Below are 19,245 nucleotides of genomic sequence, written 5' to 3' on the forward strand. Positions count from 1 at the left end.
CTCAGCACCACATAAGCAAAAAAGAAAAAAGCCAGAAGTGGCACTGTGGCTCAAGTGGTAGAGCACTAGCCTTGAGCTGAAGAGCTGAGGGACAGTGCCTAGGCCCAGAGTTCAGGCCCCATGACTGGACCAAAAAACAAAGCAAAACAAAAAAAAAAGACTCTGATGGAGGGGTCTGGGAAGGTGGCTCAGTGGTAGAGCGCTTGCCTTGTATGCATGAGGCTCTGAGTTCGATTCCTCAGCACCACATAAACAGAAATTCCGGAAATGATGCTGTGGCTCAAGTGGTAGAGCATTAACCTTGAGCTGGAGCTGAGGGACAGCATCCAGACTCAAGAGTTCAGGCCCCATGTCTGACCAAAAAAAAACAAACCCAAAATCTCATGGACTTTCCTGTCCAGCCTGAGGACTTTCCTATCCAGGCTGGTTTTGAACCATGATCCTTAGATCTCAGCCTTCTGAGAGTCTCCAGCTTTGAGCAAAGAGCTCAGGGACAGCACCCAAACCTTGAGTTCAAACCCCACAACCAATAATAAATAATTAACTCGTGTGTAAAGTATGTTCCACTAAAGAGTAGATGCTTTTTGATATGTAACTGTTTTGTTTCTTTTTTGTGTGTGTTTGTGTGTGTGTGACTTAAAGAGATGTGAAGGCTGGGAATATTCTTCTGGGCGAAGATGGCTCAGTACAGATCGCAGGTAATACTATTTCTTTTTATTCTGGTTCAATAAGCAGTACCACTTCCCCAGTGGGGTACCACTTTAAGACCGTCCAGAACCAGGAAGATGTGGGCTTCTTTTTGGTTCCTCTTCCTTGGCTTGAACTCAGGGCCTGAGCACGGTCCCTCAGCTTTTTCATGCAAGGCTGGTGCTCCATCACTTGCCACAGCACTACTTCCTGCTTTGTGCTTGGTTCACAGGAGATAAGACTCTCATGGACTTTTCCTGCCCAGGCTGGCTTTGAACTGCAATCCTCAGATCTCAGCCTCTTGAGTAGCTAAGATTACAGGTGTGAGCCACTGGTTGCCTAATCTTAGATTTTTTTTTTCTTGTTTTGATTTGTCTTCTACAGACTTGTTTTACATAGTAGTAACAAGGAAGTATTTCCTTTAGGATAAATAAACTCAAGACAGGCACTGAAGCCGGGCGCCGGTGGCCTGTAATCCTAGCTACTCAGGAGGCTGAGATCAGAGAATCATGGTTCAAAGCCAGCCCGGGCAGGAACATCCATGAGACTCATATCTCCAATAAACCACTAGAAAACCAGAAGTGGCACTGTGGCTCAAGCAGTACAGCACTCGCCTTGAGCTGAAGAGTTCAGGGACAGCGCCCAGGCCTAGAGTTCAAGCCCCATGACCGGACCAAAAAAAAAAAAAAAAGACAGCACTGGTTGCTACTCTGATTCTCAGATCTCAGTCTTTTCAATAGCTAGCATGACATGCATGAGCCACCAGCACCCAGATGCTTACCTTATTTATTAGCACCTTGTCTGTTTCAATACTGTCATTTTCATCTTGTCTCAGCCTAATGCTCCTTGACTGTGATAACATATCTGAGGAAAAAATTATTTGGACTCCTACTTTCAGAGATCTTCTCTTCCACCCCGACCCGCCCGGCCCACAGTGGCTGGACCATTTGCTTTGGGCCTGAATTGGGGTAGAACATTATAGTGGCAAGGACAGGCTTTCATGGTATGGTAGATAAATCCATCAGGAGACAAATGCATGGATTAAATCAGTGCCAGTCACTTCTCAAAAGACCTGTATCTGACAGCCAGGCTCCCCAGTACAGGAGCCCTGCCCACTCACCATCAAATTCATCACCTTTATAGTAACAGTTGTAAAAACCTATAATAAATAGCATGCTGTTGTATTCGATTCTAGACTTTGGGGTTAGTGCTTTCTTAGCCACTGGAGGTGATATTACGCGGAATAAAGTTAGAAAGACCTTTGTCGGCACGCCCTGCTGGATGGCTCCGGAAGTGATGGAGCAGGTACTGTGATCTAAAAAAAAGTGTTGTTTTTTTTTTTTGTGGGTCATGGTTCCTGAACTCTGGGCCTGGGCGCTGTCCCTCAGCTCTTCGGCTCAAAATTAGTGCTCTACCACTTAAGCCACAGCACCTCTTCCGGCTTTTCTCTGCTTATATGGTGCTGAGAAATCAAACCTAGGGTCTTGTGCATGCAAGGCAAGCACTCTACCACTGAGCCACCTTCCCAGCCCCATTTTTGTATTTTTTTTGTTGTGAACCTGAAAACTCTTTAGTCACATTTGCTGTATGTATTTATCTGTCCCTTGGTTGAACCTTTAGTTACTCTTTTCTTGTTTTGTTTTGTTTTTGCCAGTCCTGGGGTGTGAACTTGGGGGCCTGGGTGCTGTCCCTGACCTCTTCTGCTCAAAACTAGTGCTCAAAACTAGAGCCACAGATCCACCACCAGCTTTTTAGTGGTTCATTAGAGATAAGCATCTTACAGACTTTCCTGCCTGGGCTGGCTTACCGTCTCAATCCTTAACACGGCCTTTCAAAAGTGCCTTTAGCCTTGTTAAAGGAATCATGCGCATGTCTGGGTTCTTTGCAGGTTCGAGGTTATGATTTCAAAGCTGATATATGGAGTTTTGGAATCACGGCCATTGAACTAGCCACGGGAGCAGCTCCGTACCATAAATACCCACCAATGAAGGTAAGGCCTGCCTTCAGGCTTCGGCCTGAGCTCAGGCTGTTTTCATTTGTCTTATCTTACCCATAGTATCCTCTCTTTACCCCATTTTATCTGTGTGTAAATTTATAAACGTAATTTCAAACATTAAAAACTATTTACGAGCTAGGCTCTGGTGGCTCATGCCTGTCATCCTGGCTACTCGGAAGGCTGAGATCTGAGAAAGTTCGAAGCCAGCTTAGGCAAGAAAGTCCATGAGACTCTTACCTCCAATTAACTGTCCAAACAGCTAGACGTAGAACTGTGATTCAGAGAGTACTAGCCTTGTTCAAAAAAAAAAGTTCAGGGACAGCATCCATGCCCTAAGTTTAAGGCCTAGGACTGGCACAAGAAGAAGAAGAAGAAGGAAAGAAAACCTTCTCACTGTATATTTAAAAAACAAACTTAGGCTGGGTGCTGGTAGCTTATGCCTTTCATCCTAGATATTCAGGAGGCTGAGATCTGAGGATCACAGTTTGATGCCAGGCCAGGCAGGAACTTCCATGAGATGCTGATCTCTAGTTAACCAGAAAAAAAGTTATTCCCCAGTACCAGCAAAAAAGGGTGGGGAGGAGGGGCAGGGAGGCAGGGACCTGGGAATGTGGCTTAGTGGTAAAGTGCCTAGCATGCATGAAGTCCTGGGTTCGATTCCACGTTACCACATACATATAAAAGACTGGAAGTGGTGCTATGTCTCAAGTGGTAAGAGTGCTAGCCTTGAGCAAAAGAAGCTCAGAGACAGCACCCAGGCCCAGGACTGGCCAAAAAAAAAAAAAAACACACAAAAACCCAAAAGTGAAAGAAAGCCAAGAGAAAGCAGGTAGCTGTAAGTTCAAGTCCCAATACCAGCATCAAACAACAAACAAGCCACATTACAAGAAGTGAAGGAAAGGGGCTGGGAAGGTGGCTCAGTGGTAGAGCGCTTGCCTTGCATGCATGAGGCCCTGGGTTCGATTCCTCAGCACCACATAAGCAAAAAGAAAAAAGCCGGAAGTGGTGCTGTGGCTCAAGTGGTAGAGTGCTAGCCTTGAGCTGAAGAGCTAACGGACAGCGCCCAGGCCCAGAGTTCAGGCCCCACAACTGGCCCCCCCCCCCAAAAAAAAAAAAAAAGAAGTGAAGGAAAAACAGGGTGAAATAGGTAAAGGTAGCAAGGCTACCAACTTACTTTGCTGTTATATTCATGTTTTGTTTCGTTGTTCTTGATCATGGGGCTTACGTTCAAGGCCTGGGCACTGTACCTAAGCTCTTTGGCTCATACCACTTGAGCCACAGCACCACTTCCGGTTTTCTGGTGGTTGTTTAGAGATAAGAGTCTCATGGACTTTCCTGTCTGGGCTGGTTTCAAACTGGGATTCTCCAATCTCAGCCTTCTGAGTTCTAGTGTGACAGCATGAGCCACCAGCGACTGGCTTCTTTATGGATTTGAGGATAGTTTGGCAGTAGATATCACACTTGAAGAAGTTAGATTTGAACTAAAGGATTTTGTAATATTAAAACAGGAATCCCTATGGCTGAGACCGCTGGAGGGTCAACCATCTCTAGCTCTTCCACTAACATGCAACTCATCCAAAGAACTTAGGTTCAAAACAACGAGTCTAGATGTGAACTTACTATTTTGGGGTTTTACTTTTTGTTGTTGTTGTTGGTCATGGGACTTGAACTCTGGGCCTGAGTGCTTTCCCTCAGCTCTTCAGCACAAGGCTGGTGCTTTACCACTTGAGCCACAGCGCCACTTCCTATTTTCTGAATGGTTTATTGGAGATAAGAGTCATAGCCTTTTCTGTCAGGGTTGGGTTTGAACTGCGATCCTTAGATCTCAGCCTCCTGAGTAGCTAGGATGACAGACATGAGCCATCGATGCTCAGCTATTTTTGTGTTTTTAAAGTGCTGTTGCCAAGGTGTGAACTCAGGGCCTGGGCTCTGTCCCTTCATTTTTTTTCACGCAAGGCTAGTACTCTACCACTTGAGCCATAGTGCTACTTCCAGCTTTTTCTGTGTATATAGTACTGAGGAATGGAACCCAGGGCTTCATGCATGCTAGGCAAACCCTCTACCACTAGGCCATATTCCTAGTCCCTGATGAAAATCTTGAACCACAGCAGTTAGCAAAACCTTGTGTCCTTATCTTTCTTGAAAATCTTTACAGGTCTTAATGCTGACACTACAGAACGACCCTCCTTCTTTGGAGACTGGTGTTCAAGATAAAGAAATGCTGAAAAAATATGGCAAATCATTTAGGAAAATGATTTCCTTGTGCCTTCAAAAGGATCCAGAGAAAAGGTAAACTCTAAGAAGTATTTGGCTTTTCTCTCCAACAAGTATGGAAATGAATATGGGATGTCTAAGATCATACATATATAAACAGAGAATTATTTGTACACGTTCACAAGTATTGACTTGTAAACTTCAAGAAAGATAAAAAATAAGTAAGATATTCATTGAAGGAGATACATAAACACAACTGGGTGCTGCTGTCATCCTAGCTACTCAGGCTGAGATCTGAGGATCGATCGCAATTTGAAGCTGGCCTAGGCAGAAAAGTTCATGAGATTTTTGTTGTTGTTTTAATCTCGAATTAACCACCAAATTAAAAACCAGAGCTATAGCTGTGGCTCAAATGGGAGAGCAACAACCTTGAGCAAAAAAGCTAAGGGACAGTGCCCAAGCCTTGAGTTCAAACCCCCAGTACCAGCACAAATAATAAAAATAAATGTGTATGTCTGTATTATGCCATTATGTCTGTATTATACATCATGGTAGACTGTTTGGATCACCCAGTGAGGTATTTCATCTTTGAGTTACGAGTAGATGCTATTTGTTTGTTTTTTGTGCCAGTCCTGGGGCTTGAACTCAGGGCCTGGGTACTGTCTCTGAACTGATTTTGCTCAAGGCTAGCACTCTACCACTTGAACCACAGCTCTACTTTTGGCTCTTTTTTTTTTTTTTTTTTAATTGAAAATAAAGATACCCATGGACTTTTCTGCCTGGGCAGGCTTCAAGCCACCATCTTCCTATCTCCACCTCCAGCTCCCAGCTTTAGGCATTGACTTGTTTTTATTCCTGTTACAACAGCTCTTTATGTAGAGCTTCCAGTATAGCAAAGCTCCTGACAAATGCATGATGATGTTCAGGTCATCTCAAGCCTCTGGAGGTCGTGTGAGATACCCACGGAGCTGTTTCCTTTAAGAGACTAGGCAACACCTGCAGGTTTTGGTATTGACAGGGGCCTTGGAACCCGTTCTTCAGGGACAGCCATATAATCTACCAAGTTTTTCTTTTCTTTTTTGTCAGTCATGGTGCTGTCCCTGAGCTTTTTCACTCAAGGCTGGCTCTCTACCACTTGAGCCACAGCTCTACTTCTGTTTTTTTGGTGGTTCATTGAAGAGTCTCATAAGACGTTTCCTGCCCAGGCTGGTTTTGAACTGCGATCCTTCAGATCTCATCCTTCTGAGTAGCTAGGATTACAAGTGTGAGCCACCCTCACCCCACAAGTTGTTTAGCACTAAAAATGATTTAATTCTGTTTTCTCTTAAAAAAAAAAAAAGTCAAAGCCTTTGACAACTTTGATCATGTTTCTGGTATACGTAATGGGGCTTCAGAATTTACTGTTGGGAATATTGGAAAGGGTAAGAGACTCAGGCAGCAAAGTTTCTATGTATGTGTTTAGAAAGAAACATTTTTGCTGGGTGCTGGTGGCTCACATCTCTAATCCTAGCCACTCAGGAGGCTGAGATCTGAAGATTGAGGTTCAAAGCCAGCCCAGGCAGAAAAGTCCCCATGAGACTCTTATCTACAATGAACCACCAGAAAACTGGAAGTGGTGCTGTGGCTGAAATGGTAGAGCGCTCGCCTTGAGCTGAAGAGCTGAGGGACAGCACCCCAGGCCCAGAGTTCAAGCCCCATGACTGACCAAAAAAAAAAAAAAGTTTTTTTCTGAATAAATAACAAAGGAAGAAAAAAAAGCTAGGGAACACTCGTGCTTCTAGTTTAACTCAGGAAAAAGAACACATCCTCTAGCTGGAAATAACCTAAAAATTGTCAGGAACAAAAACAAAAATAACCCAAAGTTTTAAAGATCCTTGCATACCACAAATAGGAGGAAGCCATAAACTAGAGCAGAAATAACAAAAGCACAAACCAGTCCAGGAACTACTGGGCTCGGGAACAACCTTTATTCCAATAACTTACTAGATGGAATTTCATAAGTATAAATTACATATAGTGTATAAGACTATATACATTCACAAATTAAATTACATATGAAATGTTAACATGATTTCTATATAAGCATACATAAATATATGTAAATTATATATAGTCATGTAAATTTGCTATAGAAATATTTACATTATATAATCGACACAAATACATTAATGCTAATATATTAATACTAGTATTATCTGTCAATACTAATATAGTGCAATATGTACTTACTATATTTAATTTTTTTTGCTTTTTTTGTTGGTCCTGAGGCTTGAACTCTGGGCCTGGGTGCTGTCCCTCAGCTCTTCAGCTCAAGGCTAGCATTCTACCACTTGAGCCACAGTGCCACTTCCAGTTTGCTAGTGGTTTATTGGAGATAAGAGTCTCACGGACTTCCCTTCCTGGGCTGGCTTTGAACTGAGATCCTCAGATCTCAGCCTCTTGAGTAGCTAGGATTCCAGGCGTGAGCGACTGGGGCTGGACTCTCTAACCTCTTGTAAATAATAATAAGTAGCATGTACTCTGTAAGCCCTTAAGAAATCACTCTTTCTGAGTCATCATTTGACTCATTCTTTTTTCAAGGAATCTATAATTATTTGAACATACCCATTTGGGTTTCTTATTCTATTTACTGTCCTGCATGAAGATGACCTTACCTTCTGTATTTCAACAGGTGAAAGAAAGTGGCGTATATTTATTTTGCCGCTCCAGATATCATCTTCCCTTTCTGTGAAGACGGAAGCTCACGTGATGCTTGAATTAACTGTACAAACTTTCTTTTCTGATTTTTAGACCCACAGCAGCAGAACTGTTAAGGCACAAATTTTTCCAGAAAGCCAAGGTAAGACATTTTAGCTTCGATTATACTTGTTTTAGGATGTTTTTTAAGCATTTATGTATGTTCACTGCTCATGATTGACCATTTTCTTGTTTGGGTTGTGTGTGTGTGTGTGTGTGTGTGCGCGCGCGTGCACGCGCGTGCGTGTGTATACATGCATGCCTGTATTGGGACTTAAACTCAGAGTCTTGGCACTGTCTCTGAGTATCTTTTACTCAAGGCTAACACTCTACCACATGAGGGACAGCTTCATTTCCAGCCTTTTGCTGGGTAAGAGTCTTCTAGATTTAACTGCCCGAGCTGGATTTGAACTTGAATCGTCAGATCTCGGCCTCCTGAGTAGCTATATTATAGGCGTGAGTTACCACCTACCTACACCCAATGTGTTGCCTTTCTTAAGATAATTATGTTTGGAAGAGTGATGGGAGATAAAATAATGGCTGAGGGCATTATGTATATCATCTTTGGCAATTAATATAGTTGCTTTGGAATTTAGTAGCTTTGTTTTGTGTAAGTTCATTAAAGTTAAATACATCTCAGGAATAATGATTATTTTTGCCATTATGAAAACGCTCAGCCAGGTACTAGTGGCTCACACCTGTAATCCAAACTAATCAGAGGCTGAGATCTGAGATTCACAGTTCAAAGCTAGCCAGGGAGCAAAAACCCATGAGACTCTTATCTCCAATGAACCACCAGAAAACCAGAAGTGGTGCTTTGGCTCAAAGTGGTAGCTTTGAGCAAAAACCTTCAGGGAGTACACCTAGGCCCTAAGTTCAAGTCCCATGGCCAACAAAATAAACCCCAAATCTTGGCAGTAATGTACAAAAGGGCTCTGGGTAATAGCATGGAATTTTTCCCTGTTCTCTTCATAAACACTTGTCAGGAATATTCTATGGGGATTTTTAGTTTGGTTCAGTACAAATGTCTTATGTGAATAAAATACTGATTTCCCCCCCCCCCTCCAGAACAAAGAATTTCTTCAAGAAAAAATACTTCAGAGAGCACCTACCATTTCTGAAAGATCTAAAAAGGTAATGAGAGAGGGTGGCTATGGTTAACTCAGTTTTCTATTTTTGTTTTGTGGTGATGGGGCTTGAACTCAGGGCCTGGGCGCTGTGTCTGAGCTCTCTTGGCATTTCTCTGTGCTGGGCAGGTTCGTCGGGTGCCAGGCTCCAGCGGCCGCCTCCATAAGACAGAGGATGGAGGCTGGGAATGGAGTGATGATGAGTTTGATGAAGAAAGTGAGGAGGGGAAAGCGGCCATCTCACAACTCAGGGTAAGTTGTGTTCACTTGGTGGCTCTGGCTGGAACTTCCTATGCCTCTTCACAGCTGACCCTCCTCCAGCATGAAGAAAACCAGGGTGTACATGGCAGAACCTCAGTTTATTTTGCATGCCAGACAAGACTGGGACCTCTTTTTAAATGTAGTACTGTTTAATGTATACAAAACTAGGCACTGGTGGCTCACACCTGTCATCCCAGCTACTCAGGAAGCTGAAATTCAAGGGTCGAGGGTCATGGCCAGCCCAGGCAGGAAAGTCCATGAGACTCTTATCTCCAATGATGAACCACCAGAAAACCAGAAGTGGCGCTGTGGTTTAAAGTGGTAGAGCACCAGCCTTGAGCAGAAGAGCTCAGGGCATCGCCCAGGCACTGAGTTCAAGCCCTAGCTCCAATGCTGGTTTTCTGGAAGTTCATTGCAGATCAGAGTCTCATGGACTTTGCTGCCTGGGCTGGCTTTGAACTGTGATCCTCAGCTGTCTGGGTAGCTGGGATGATACGTAAGACACCAGTGCCTGGCTTGTTCTTCAATTTTTGTCTCAGGACTTTTCTCCATTAAAGTCCATCCTCAGAAGGACTGTGCTTTGAGGATGTGCTGGGTGATTGGCCTTTTTTTTTTTTTTTTCAACTGACATTTAACTCTGACAAGTCCACGGATGTGCTCACCACAGGCTCCATGGACAAACACTGTCAGAGGATCGGCAGTAGCTCCCACTCAGAACACCTCGGGGATGTCTCACCCAGTGAGCAGAGCTGGGATTGTGCATGCTCGGGCTCTCCGCCCGTCAGCACGGGCCCAGGGAGGGAATGCAGGAGCATGCCTCAACGCTCCTCCTTGGCGCCCGGTCCCCGCCCGTAGAGAGCTCCCCTCCCTTTCTACCCAGGGCTTTCTCATCACTCTCAAAGAAAACTATTGGTGGTATAAACAACCACAGGGATCTCAGTTCTACTGTGCAGAAAACTTTTCCCCAGAGTCATGTCGGAGTTACTTTATGCATGAGATTGAAGTGAAGTAGATCTAAACTACTATCACCTGCCATTCCTCCAAGCTGGTTCTCAGGGACCTAAGTTCCCAGTTATGAACACATGTCCTTTTCTGTTTGTTTTCTTCTAGTCTCCTCGAGTGAAAGAATCATTGTCCAATTCTGAGGTAAGTGATTGCGATTGTTGGATACTGGCTAAAACCTACATGCTTTGAAAAATATTTTTTACAGCTAGGCACCGGTGGCTCACGCTTGTAATCCTACCTACTCAGGAGGCTGAGATCTGAGAATAATGGTTCAAAGCCAGCCAGGGCAGGAAAGACCTCTTGTCTCCAATAAACCACCAGAAAACCAGAAGTGGTACTGTAGCTCAAGTGGTAGAGTGCTGGCCTTGGGCTGAAGAGCTGAGGGACAGCGCCCAGGCCCAGAGTTCAAGCCCCATGACTGACAAAAAATATATGTATACACATATATCTGTATATATGTATGTGTATGTTTTTTTACGTATACTTAACATATATAAATATATAGTATATAATATGTACTTTATGCATATAATGTTTTACACGTATAAAATGTGTATGTGTATTACATAATATGTAGTTACATACAATATAATAAACACATCTTATATCAAAATATAAATGAATGAAATATAAAAGTATATGTATGAGCCGGGCACCGGTGGCTCATGCCTGTAATGCTAACTACTTAGGAGGCTGAGATCTGAGGATTGGGGTTCAAAGCCAGCCTGGGCAGGAAAGTCTGTGAGACTTTTATCTCCAAAAAACCACCAAAAAACAGGTAGTGGTGCTGTGGCTGAAAAGGTAGAGTGCTCGTCTTGAGCTGAAGAGCTCTGGGACAGCGCCCAAGCCCAGAGTTCAAGCCCCACAACCGACAAAACAAAAGGTAGGGGTGAGGAGTTAATATACTTTTCTCTGTATGTGCCTGAATAAGACTAAGACTTTGTGTGTTGTTGTTGTTGTTGTTTTGCTTATGTGGTGCTGGGGAATCGAACCCAGGGCCTCAGGCATGCAAGGCAAGCGCTCTACCACTGAGCCACCTTCCCAGCCCCAAGACTGAGACTTTGTACAACTGGTTTTTAAATTGGGCTAAAGGTTCAGAAGGCCTCTCCTTGCTTGAGTTTATGACTTGCTTTTTTTGGATCTTTTGTTTTGTGTTTGTTTTCTTGTCCAAGACCGGGACTCAAAACTCCCTATCTGGCACTGGGGCTGGTTGGCTGGCACACTACCACCCGAGCCACACCTCTAGTTCTATGATTTACTTTCTTCAGTTGGGCTGCTTGGTGTGAGGAAGTAGTCAGTTTTCATCATTCTTGCCAGGAATTTGTCCCTATTCACTGACACCTTTCCCTCTCCCCCCTCCCCCCCCCTCTTTTTCTCTCTTTTCGGTCAGTCGTGAGGCTTGAACTCTGGGCCTGGGTGCTGTCCCTCAGCTCTTCAGCTCAAGGCTGGTGCTCTATCACTTGAGCCACAGTGCCACTTCTGGCTTTTTCTGTGTATGTGGTGCTGAAGAGTTGAACCCAGGGCCTCATGCATGCAAGGCAAGCAATCAACCACTGAGCCACCTTCCCAGCCCACCTTTCTCTCTTTTATTTTTTTAAAATATTTATTTTGCTGGTTGTGGGGCTTGAACCCAGGGCCTAGGCATTGTCCCAGATCCGCTTTGTGCTCAAGGCTACACCGCTCTCCCACTTGAGACACAGCACCACTTGTGGATTTTGAGTGATTCATTGGAGATAAGAGTCTTTCAGGGACTTACTCTGTTCTAGCTGCCTCGAATCCCCATGTTCAGATCCCAGCCTCAAGTTGCTAGGATGATAGGTGTGAGCCACTGACAGCTAGTTTGTTGTCATTTTAAAACAAGTACAGTATCTTGAGCATGTCAGTTTATGAGATCAATGCAGCTTGAACAATGTCACCCCTTTGATCACCCCCCCCTTGCATCCCAACCCCACCCATCCTCTGGGTTTTCCTAATTTAATAGCATCTACATTGAACATGATGACTGCCATTCTGCCTTCTCCCCGCTTCCTCCCCTGGTCCTGAGTTCAAGTCCCCCAGAACCAGGCTCATGGAGCAAATGTCCCCCAGGAGGCTGCCAGTTGCTGTCTCCCTTTTCCCCTCAGGCAATGTTGTTCCTGTGTGTCTTTCTTGCAGCTCTTCCCGTCAGCCGATGCCATGGGTACTCTGCTCCAAGTTCCTGAACAGATCTCTGTTCATCTACCTCAGCCAGCTGGACAGATGCCTCCGCCGCCGCCGCCCCATGTCTCCATCCCTCCCCCCGCAGAGCCAGCTCGGCCGGCCCAGGTACGGTGCATGTGCCATCATTGCCACGTCCCTGAAACAAGTTAGAAATTCCATCTTCAGCTGGGCGCCCGTGGCTCCCGCCTGTCATCCTAGCCACTCAGGAGGTGGAGAGCTGAGGACCAAGGTTCAAAGCCAGCCCAGGCCAGGAAGTCCACGAGAATTTTTATCTCCCATGAACCACCAAAAAGCCAGAAGCAGAGATATGGCTCAAAGGGTAGAGGACTAGGCCTAAACAAAATAGCTCCCAACCCTCAGTGCAAGCCCTGGGGTCATCACAAAACAAAGAAGCCCTGGAACCTTCAGTTGAGGAGAATTTTTTGAGGGGGAGAGCTAGTATAGACCCTACCCAGTTTATTGCCCTGTGCTACAGTGCCAGATTTCAGGGTGGAGGTGTATATTAACTTGTGCATAATAAAAGGTTTCATGAGCACCTTTCATACATGGACATGTTGATCATATTCACTCCCTCTTAGTACTTCCTTTTGGGTGGAGGTTGGTCGCTCTTGGGCTTGAATTCAGGGCCTGTGCTGTTCCTTAGTTTTTTTTCACTCAAGGCTGGTATGTAGAGCCACAGATCCACTTCTGGCTTTTCTCATTTGGAGATAAGAGTCTCTTGGACTTCATGTCCAGTTTGGCTCCAAACCACAGTCTTCAGATTTCAGCCTCCCGAGTAGCTGGGATGACAGATGTGATCCACTGGTGTCTAGCTTGGGCTGATTTTTTTTAAGTGAGAAATATAGCTTTGGGTTTTCACCCTTGATAAGAGGGACCAGGGCCTCAAAAGAAGGAGACCTCAATATGGTTGTTTATTTCACTTAGCTGTTAGAATTAGTACACTAACTCCATTTGACATAGGCTGACAGATTCTCCCCCTGCTCCCCCCCTCTGAGACCCAAGACTGGAGCTTTTGGTCTGATCCTTTGTGCTCATTGGCAGGTGCCCTACCAGCTGAGCCCCGCCTCCAGTTCCCAGCAGTTTTTGCTCCTGTCCTCTTAGCAGGCAATGTCTTGGGTGGCAGAATGACTGAGCTACAAAGGGACAGAAATGGTTGTCGAGTGATTGATTCTTTTTGTTGTTGTTGCTGGTACTAGGGCTGGAACTCAGGGCCTGGGATCTCTCTCTTAAGCTTTTGTGCTCAAGGCTAGCACATGCCACCTGAGCCACAGCTCCACATCTGGCTTTTTGCTGGTTCACTGGAGATCAGAGTCTTACGGACTTCATCAGAGTCTCATGGACTTCCTCGCCCGGACTGTCCTTGAACCGTGATCCTCAGATCTCAGCCTCCCAGTAGCTGGGATGACAGGCATGAGCCACCATGCCTGGCACATGGCTGATTTGCTGGTAGACAGATGCCCTCAGTTTCCTTCATACTCAGCCTTCCAGGAACTGACTGTGGACTTTGCATTGTAGGCTCTGTCTCCAGGAGTGGGTCCTCAGGAAACCAAGATCCCCATTAGTCTGGTACTAAGATTAAGGTATGTAGCCATTCTCTGCTTTCCCAGGACTCCTGAGGACTTGGTGGCCTGGGCGCCGACCCTGGGCTCTTCTGCTTAAGGCTGGTGCTCTACCACTTTGAACCACAGCATCACTTCTGGCTTTTGAGTGGTTCATTGGAGATGAGAGTCTCACAGGGACTTTCCTGCCCAGGCTGGCTTCAAACCACAATCCTCAGATCTCAGCCTCCTGAGTAGCCAGTATGACAGGTGTGAGCCACCGGCGCATGAGACTTTTCTGTTGATCAGTGGAGGTCCGGAGTTCCCAGGCTTCTAGTACAATTGGATGGGAATCCTGGAGTCTGGAGTCGTCATCCTGTAGAGACAGCGTTGGGCCAAATGTCATCATCTATTGCACCTTGAGAGCTTTCTAGCACAGGGTTCCAGTGGGCGTGGAAAAGGGAAGATGGGCCATGCAGAAATTCTCACTTTGTTTGCTTTGTTCTCCTTTACAGGAATTCTAAGAAAGAACTAAACGATATTCGATTTGAATTTACTCCTGGGAGAGGTAAGGCGTCAAAAAAAGACTGGACCCCCAAAATACCTTTTAGTTTGCTTCTTAAGGTTGAAGTTTTAGTCTTTAGCTATGTTTTGTTTTTAAAGGATGATTCAAAAAAACAAAAATTGAAGCCAGGTACCAGTGGCTTACATCTGTAATCCCAGCTACTCAGGAGGCTGAGATCTGAGGATTGAAGTTCAAAGCCAACCTGGGTAGGAAAGTTCACAAGCCTCTTATTTCCAATGAACCACCAGAAAACTAGAAGTGACACTGTGGCTTAAGTTAGTACAGTGCTAGCCTTGAGCAACAAGGAGCCCAGGGACAGCACCCAGGCCTTGAGTTCAAGCCCCAGGAATGGCAAATTAAAAAAAAAGATCATCTCCACCTTGAGCTGATATTTGCCATCTCGTTCATTCCAGTTCTGCCCCTCTTGCCAGACCTGTGAGATTCCTTAATCGAGAAACTTCCCACTCAAGGAAGGTGGCCCTGCCTGCTCCTTTGGGTCTGTGAATGGAAGCCATCTTGGCTCTGAGGTCCCAGTGATGTGTGCTCTCAAGACACAGAAGGCCTCTGTCTTTGTCCCTGCAGATACGGCCGAGGGTGTCTCTCAGGAACTCATCTCCGCCGGCCTGGTGGACGGACGGGATCTAGTCATTGGTAACTACCTGCCTCACTGTCCGGGCATTTATTTTCCAGAAAGTCAGGTTTATTTCACTGAGTAGATGGGATGGGTCTTGAAATGGTTCTTGGCCTGACTGAGATGAAAGGTAGTGAGGATAGTTCTTCATTTAAAAAACAAAACCAAAACGAGGCTGGGAAGGTGGCTCAGTGGTAGAGCGCTTGCCTTGCATGCCTGAGGCCCTGGGTTCCATTCCTCAGCACCACAGAAGCAAAAAGAAAAAAGCCGGAAGTGGCGCTGTGGCTCAAGTGGTAGAGCGCTAGCCTTGAGCTGAAGAGCTGAGGGACAGCGCCCAGGCCCAGAGTTCAGGCCCCACAACCAGAACATCAACAACAACAAAAACGAAACAAAACATAAGCAACCAGGGCCAGTGGCTCACGCCTGTCATCCCAGCTCCTCAGGAGGCTGAGATCTGGAGGATGACCATTCAAAGCCAGCCCAGGCAGTGAAGACTGTGAAGACTCTTGTCTTCAATGAACCACCAAAAAAAAATCTGGAGCTGTGGCTCAAGTGGTAGAGCGCTAGCCAGGACCAACACAAAACAATAGCAGTGTGGCCCTCTCTGGTCTATTTTGGCCTGTCCAGTGGAGCATAGAACCGAGCAGACATGAGAGATTCATCCCCTAAAAAGCACAATGGAAAAGAAACGGCTCAGGCAGCCACAAGTATGTATTACTGATGGACAAATCAGGAGTTCCCACGGGTTAGCCTAATGTGACAGACAAATGGTAGACAGGTCTCTCTGCATACCCCTCATGGGCCTCGAGCTCACGGTCCTGCATCCACCCCCTGAGTGCTGGCTTTAGGGGCATGCTCATTTGGCTTTGTAGCCAATGACATTTTTAAACTATTTTTTCCCTTTTTTTATTGTTACTATAAAGGTGATATACAGAGGAGTAAGGATTGAATTTTTTTTTTTTTGTTTTTTTGTGGGGTTTTTTTGGTCCCTGAGCTTGAACTCAGGGCCTGGGCACTGCCCCTGAGCTTCTTTTGCTCAAGGCTGGTACTCTACCACTTGAGCCACAGTGCCACTTCTGACTTTCTGGTGGTTTTTGGAGAGAAGAGTCTCATGGACTTTGCCGGGCCAGCTTTCAACCACGATCCTCCAGATCTCAGCCACCTGAGGAGCTGGGATGACAGGCGCGAGCCACCTGCAGTCAGCTGGATTAAACTATTTTTAATAAGTTAAAACTATCTTAAGTCATTTTCCTGAGATTGTAAAGCAGGCCACAGATCATATTTGGCTCCCAGTCTGGGGCCATGTGGCCCGTTCACAGACAAACCGTGTCTCCCTCAGCCACTGTTGGAACTTAGCTAGATAAAGCAGAGAGTTAGGTTTTACTTACACAGATGTGGAGGTGTGGCTCAGCTGGTAAGCGTGTGAGCCAGTGAGTGAGAGCAGTTGCCGTTTTACATTGGGAGGGAGGAAGGGAAAAGAAGGTAGGTAGATAGGAAGGAAGGAAGGAAGGAAAAAAGGGGGATTTAATTACACATCTAGTAAATGAACTTAGGTGGTCTTGGATTTGGGAACCAATGGTTGGGTCTTGTCTATGTCCATTTTTGATTCTTTCTAGACAGTTCATCATCACCATTTCAGCTTTTAAAATATGTTGCAAGTGAATTTACTTAGCTTCTCATTCATTGCTTTCTTTGTTTGTATGATTACAGTGGCAGCTAATTTGCAGAAAATTGTCGAAGAACCTCAATCAAATCGATCTGTCACTTTCAAACTGGTATTCCTCCTCTCCCCCCATTCAGCCATCTTACCCTTTCACACTCGAGCACACGCCACACATCAGCCTTCGTGTTTCCAGGAGACAAAATGTGGTGGTACCAGCGCCTTATGCCTGTCATCCTTGCTACTACTCAGGAGGCTGAGATCTGATGATCACAGTTCGAAGCCAGCCCAGGCAAGAAAGTCCGTGAGACTCTTATCTCCAGTAAACCACCAGAAACCCGTTAGTGGTACTGTGGCTCAAGTGGTAGAGCACTTACCTTGAGCAAAAAAGCTCAAGGATAGCACTCAGGCCCTGAGTTCAAATCTTGGGACTGGTGCGCACACGCACACAAAAAGGGATCAAGAGGCAGTATGACCCAGCAGTTGTCTTCTCTGGAGAGTGCCATGAGCTTCCTGTTTGTATCCTAGAGCCCTTTTTGCCCACTGCCTTTCTTTCTAGAATCCTCTGATCCTTTTTTTTTTTTTTTTTTAATTTTTGTTTGTTTGTTTTGGTAGCATTCTTGGGACTTGAACTCAAGACCTGGATACTTCCCTTAGCTTTCATGCTCAGGGCTAGTGTTCTACCACTTGAACCACAGCCCCGCTTCTGGCTTTCTGGTGGTTCATTGGATAGAGTGGCTCACGGACTCTCCTGCCCAGGCTGGATTTGAACCACAGTCCTCAGGATGTCAGCCTCCCGAGCAGCCGGGATGACGGGAGTGTGCCACCTTGCCTGTCATCTGCATCCGTCATTCATCCTCACCTGTGATTCTGTTTGGTTCTCCAGGCATCCGGCGTGGAAGGCTCAGATATCCCGGATGATAGTAAACTAATAGGATTCGCCCAGCTCAGCATCAGCTAAAGCCCAGCACCCCGTGCACGGAGGCGGCCTTGAATTCCCACCTGCCGGGATCTCTCGTCTTTGCTTCTCTTGGCCTCAATCCACTACTGCCAAAGAATCCAGCCACCAGCCTCCTGGCTGAGACCTTTCAAGTTGCTCATCTTTCTGTCAGTCCTGCCAACATTCCCCCCCCCCCCCTTGTGCCCTACTGAGAAAGAAAAAAACCACAGCCAGACCACCCGTGGCCAGCATTCCCCTCTCAAAGGCTCTTGTTACTAAACCTTCCCTTCACCCCTCCTCCCACCTCCCCACCCCCACCCCCTGATCCCCATGTGTCTCCAGGCCAAGCCAGGGGTGTCTCTCCACTCATCCTTGCCTTACTCCAGCCTAGGCCTCCCCCGTATAAGACAGTGGCGGCCCTGTGGGACTGTCCCCACCAGCCCCAAATCCCCCCCCCACCCTCACCAGGATATTTGGGGGGGGCATGTTAGGGGTTTCATGGGAATAGATCTCACCCACTGAAGTGGCCATGCAAAGTTGATTGTTTGGCTGGAGCCTAGAGAATTCAATCTGTGGTGGTTTTTCTTTTGGTTGTGTATGTGTGTATGTGTGTGTGTGTGTTTGAATTTTTATTTTATTATTGTTGCTTTGTACCTAATGTGAATTCTAGCAGTCTTTGTTTTAGGCGGGGGCGGGGGGAGGGATAAAGAAGCACAACCTCTTGTCCGGAGGCAGCCTAAAAACTTGCGTTGTTGTTTGGGGAGGGTGGTGGTGGTGGTGGTTGTTTGGGGAGGGCTGTTGTTGTTATGATCGCTCCTGTCTTGTCCTTCTCAGCATCTTTGCCGGAGTTGTTTTCTCGGGCACCCCCTCTGGGAAAGGGGGCGCTGCCAGGCCTTAACTTCAGCTCCCGCAAAACCTCCCACCAAGAACCCATGCTTTCACCACCGTTAGACCCTCTATGGTAGAACCTTGGACTGGTTTTTGTTCATCGTCATCATCGTCGTTGGGTTTTTTTGGTTGTGTGTTTTTTTTTTCTTTCCTTGCTTAAAAACAACAACAACAAAAAAGTAAATGGGGCAGAGGGAATGTTCCTGAGCTAGGAAACAAAAACTCCCTAAGATAATATCATTGGGGAAATATTTTTCAAATTTTAAGGGGTTTAAAAAAAAATGTAGTTGGGCCCATCGGGTAGCTCCTGCCTGTAGTCCTAGCTACTTCGGGGAGGCTGAGACAGGAGGATTGCAATTCCAAACCAGCTCAGACAGACAAATCCAAGAGACCCTCCCAGCGGACTGCCGAGAAGCCAAAAACAGAGGTGTGACTCAAGTGGTAGAGCACTGACTTGGCCTTGGGGGGGGGGAGCTAAGGAACGGCGCTCAGGGCTGTGAGTTCAAGCCCACCCCTCTCCCCGCCAGCATGGGCAGCAAAAGGGGAAAAAAATGAAGAAGAGCCACCCTGTGAAATGGATTTGCTCGGCTTCCAGTCCTGGGGCAGTGGTGTGTGTGTAGGCCGCTGAGAGTTATCTGCAGCAATAAAGGAGACTCGCATTGGGCCAAGACTACAGGCCTGCCAACAACCCTCTCCCGCACTGACTTTGGTGGTGGTGGGGTCTCAGCTCACTCAACCTGACTCCAGATGGACAGAGAAACAAAAAAATAATAAACCACATGTGCCCTGACGTTTAGG

The 19,245-nt window shown here is 46.1% G+C and overlaps 1 protein-coding gene across 1 annotated transcript in view; it reads left to right on the forward strand.

The window, feature by feature from the left end:
- Nucleotides 1-18,610, forward strand: part of Oxsr1 (oxidative stress responsive 1) — a 33,297-nt gene extending 14,687 nt beyond the window's left edge. The window contains exons 4-17 of the mRNA XM_013030255.1: nucleotides 643-698; nucleotides 1,883-1,992; nucleotides 2,576-2,677; nucleotides 4,839-4,972; nucleotides 7,688-7,736; nucleotides 8,702-8,767; nucleotides 8,890-9,012; nucleotides 10,132-10,167; nucleotides 12,181-12,330; nucleotides 13,741-13,805; nucleotides 14,279-14,331; nucleotides 14,911-14,979; nucleotides 16,670-16,734; nucleotides 17,506-18,610. Of these exons, the coding sequence (XP_012885709.1) occupies nucleotides 643-698; nucleotides 1,883-1,992; nucleotides 2,576-2,677; nucleotides 4,839-4,972; nucleotides 7,688-7,736; nucleotides 8,702-8,767; nucleotides 8,890-9,012; nucleotides 10,132-10,167; nucleotides 12,181-12,330; nucleotides 13,741-13,805; nucleotides 14,279-14,331; nucleotides 14,911-14,979; nucleotides 16,670-16,734; nucleotides 17,506-17,580 (1,153 nt within the window). The 3' untranslated portion in view covers nucleotides 17,581-18,610. The remainder of the gene's footprint in view (nucleotides 1-642; nucleotides 699-1,882; nucleotides 1,993-2,575; nucleotides 2,678-4,838; nucleotides 4,973-7,687; nucleotides 7,737-8,701; nucleotides 8,768-8,889; nucleotides 9,013-10,131; nucleotides 10,168-12,180; nucleotides 12,331-13,740; nucleotides 13,806-14,278; nucleotides 14,332-14,910; nucleotides 14,980-16,669; nucleotides 16,735-17,505) is intronic.
- Nucleotides 18,611-19,245: the final 635 nt, after the last annotated feature.

Source organism: Dipodomys ordii, unplaced genomic scaffold, assembly GCF_000151885.1.
Source record: "Dipodomys ordii isolate 6190 unplaced genomic scaffold, Dord_2.0 Scaffold128, whole genome shotgun sequence".
Taxonomy (NCBI): domain Eukaryota; kingdom Metazoa; phylum Chordata; class Mammalia; order Rodentia; family Heteromyidae; genus Dipodomys; species Dipodomys ordii.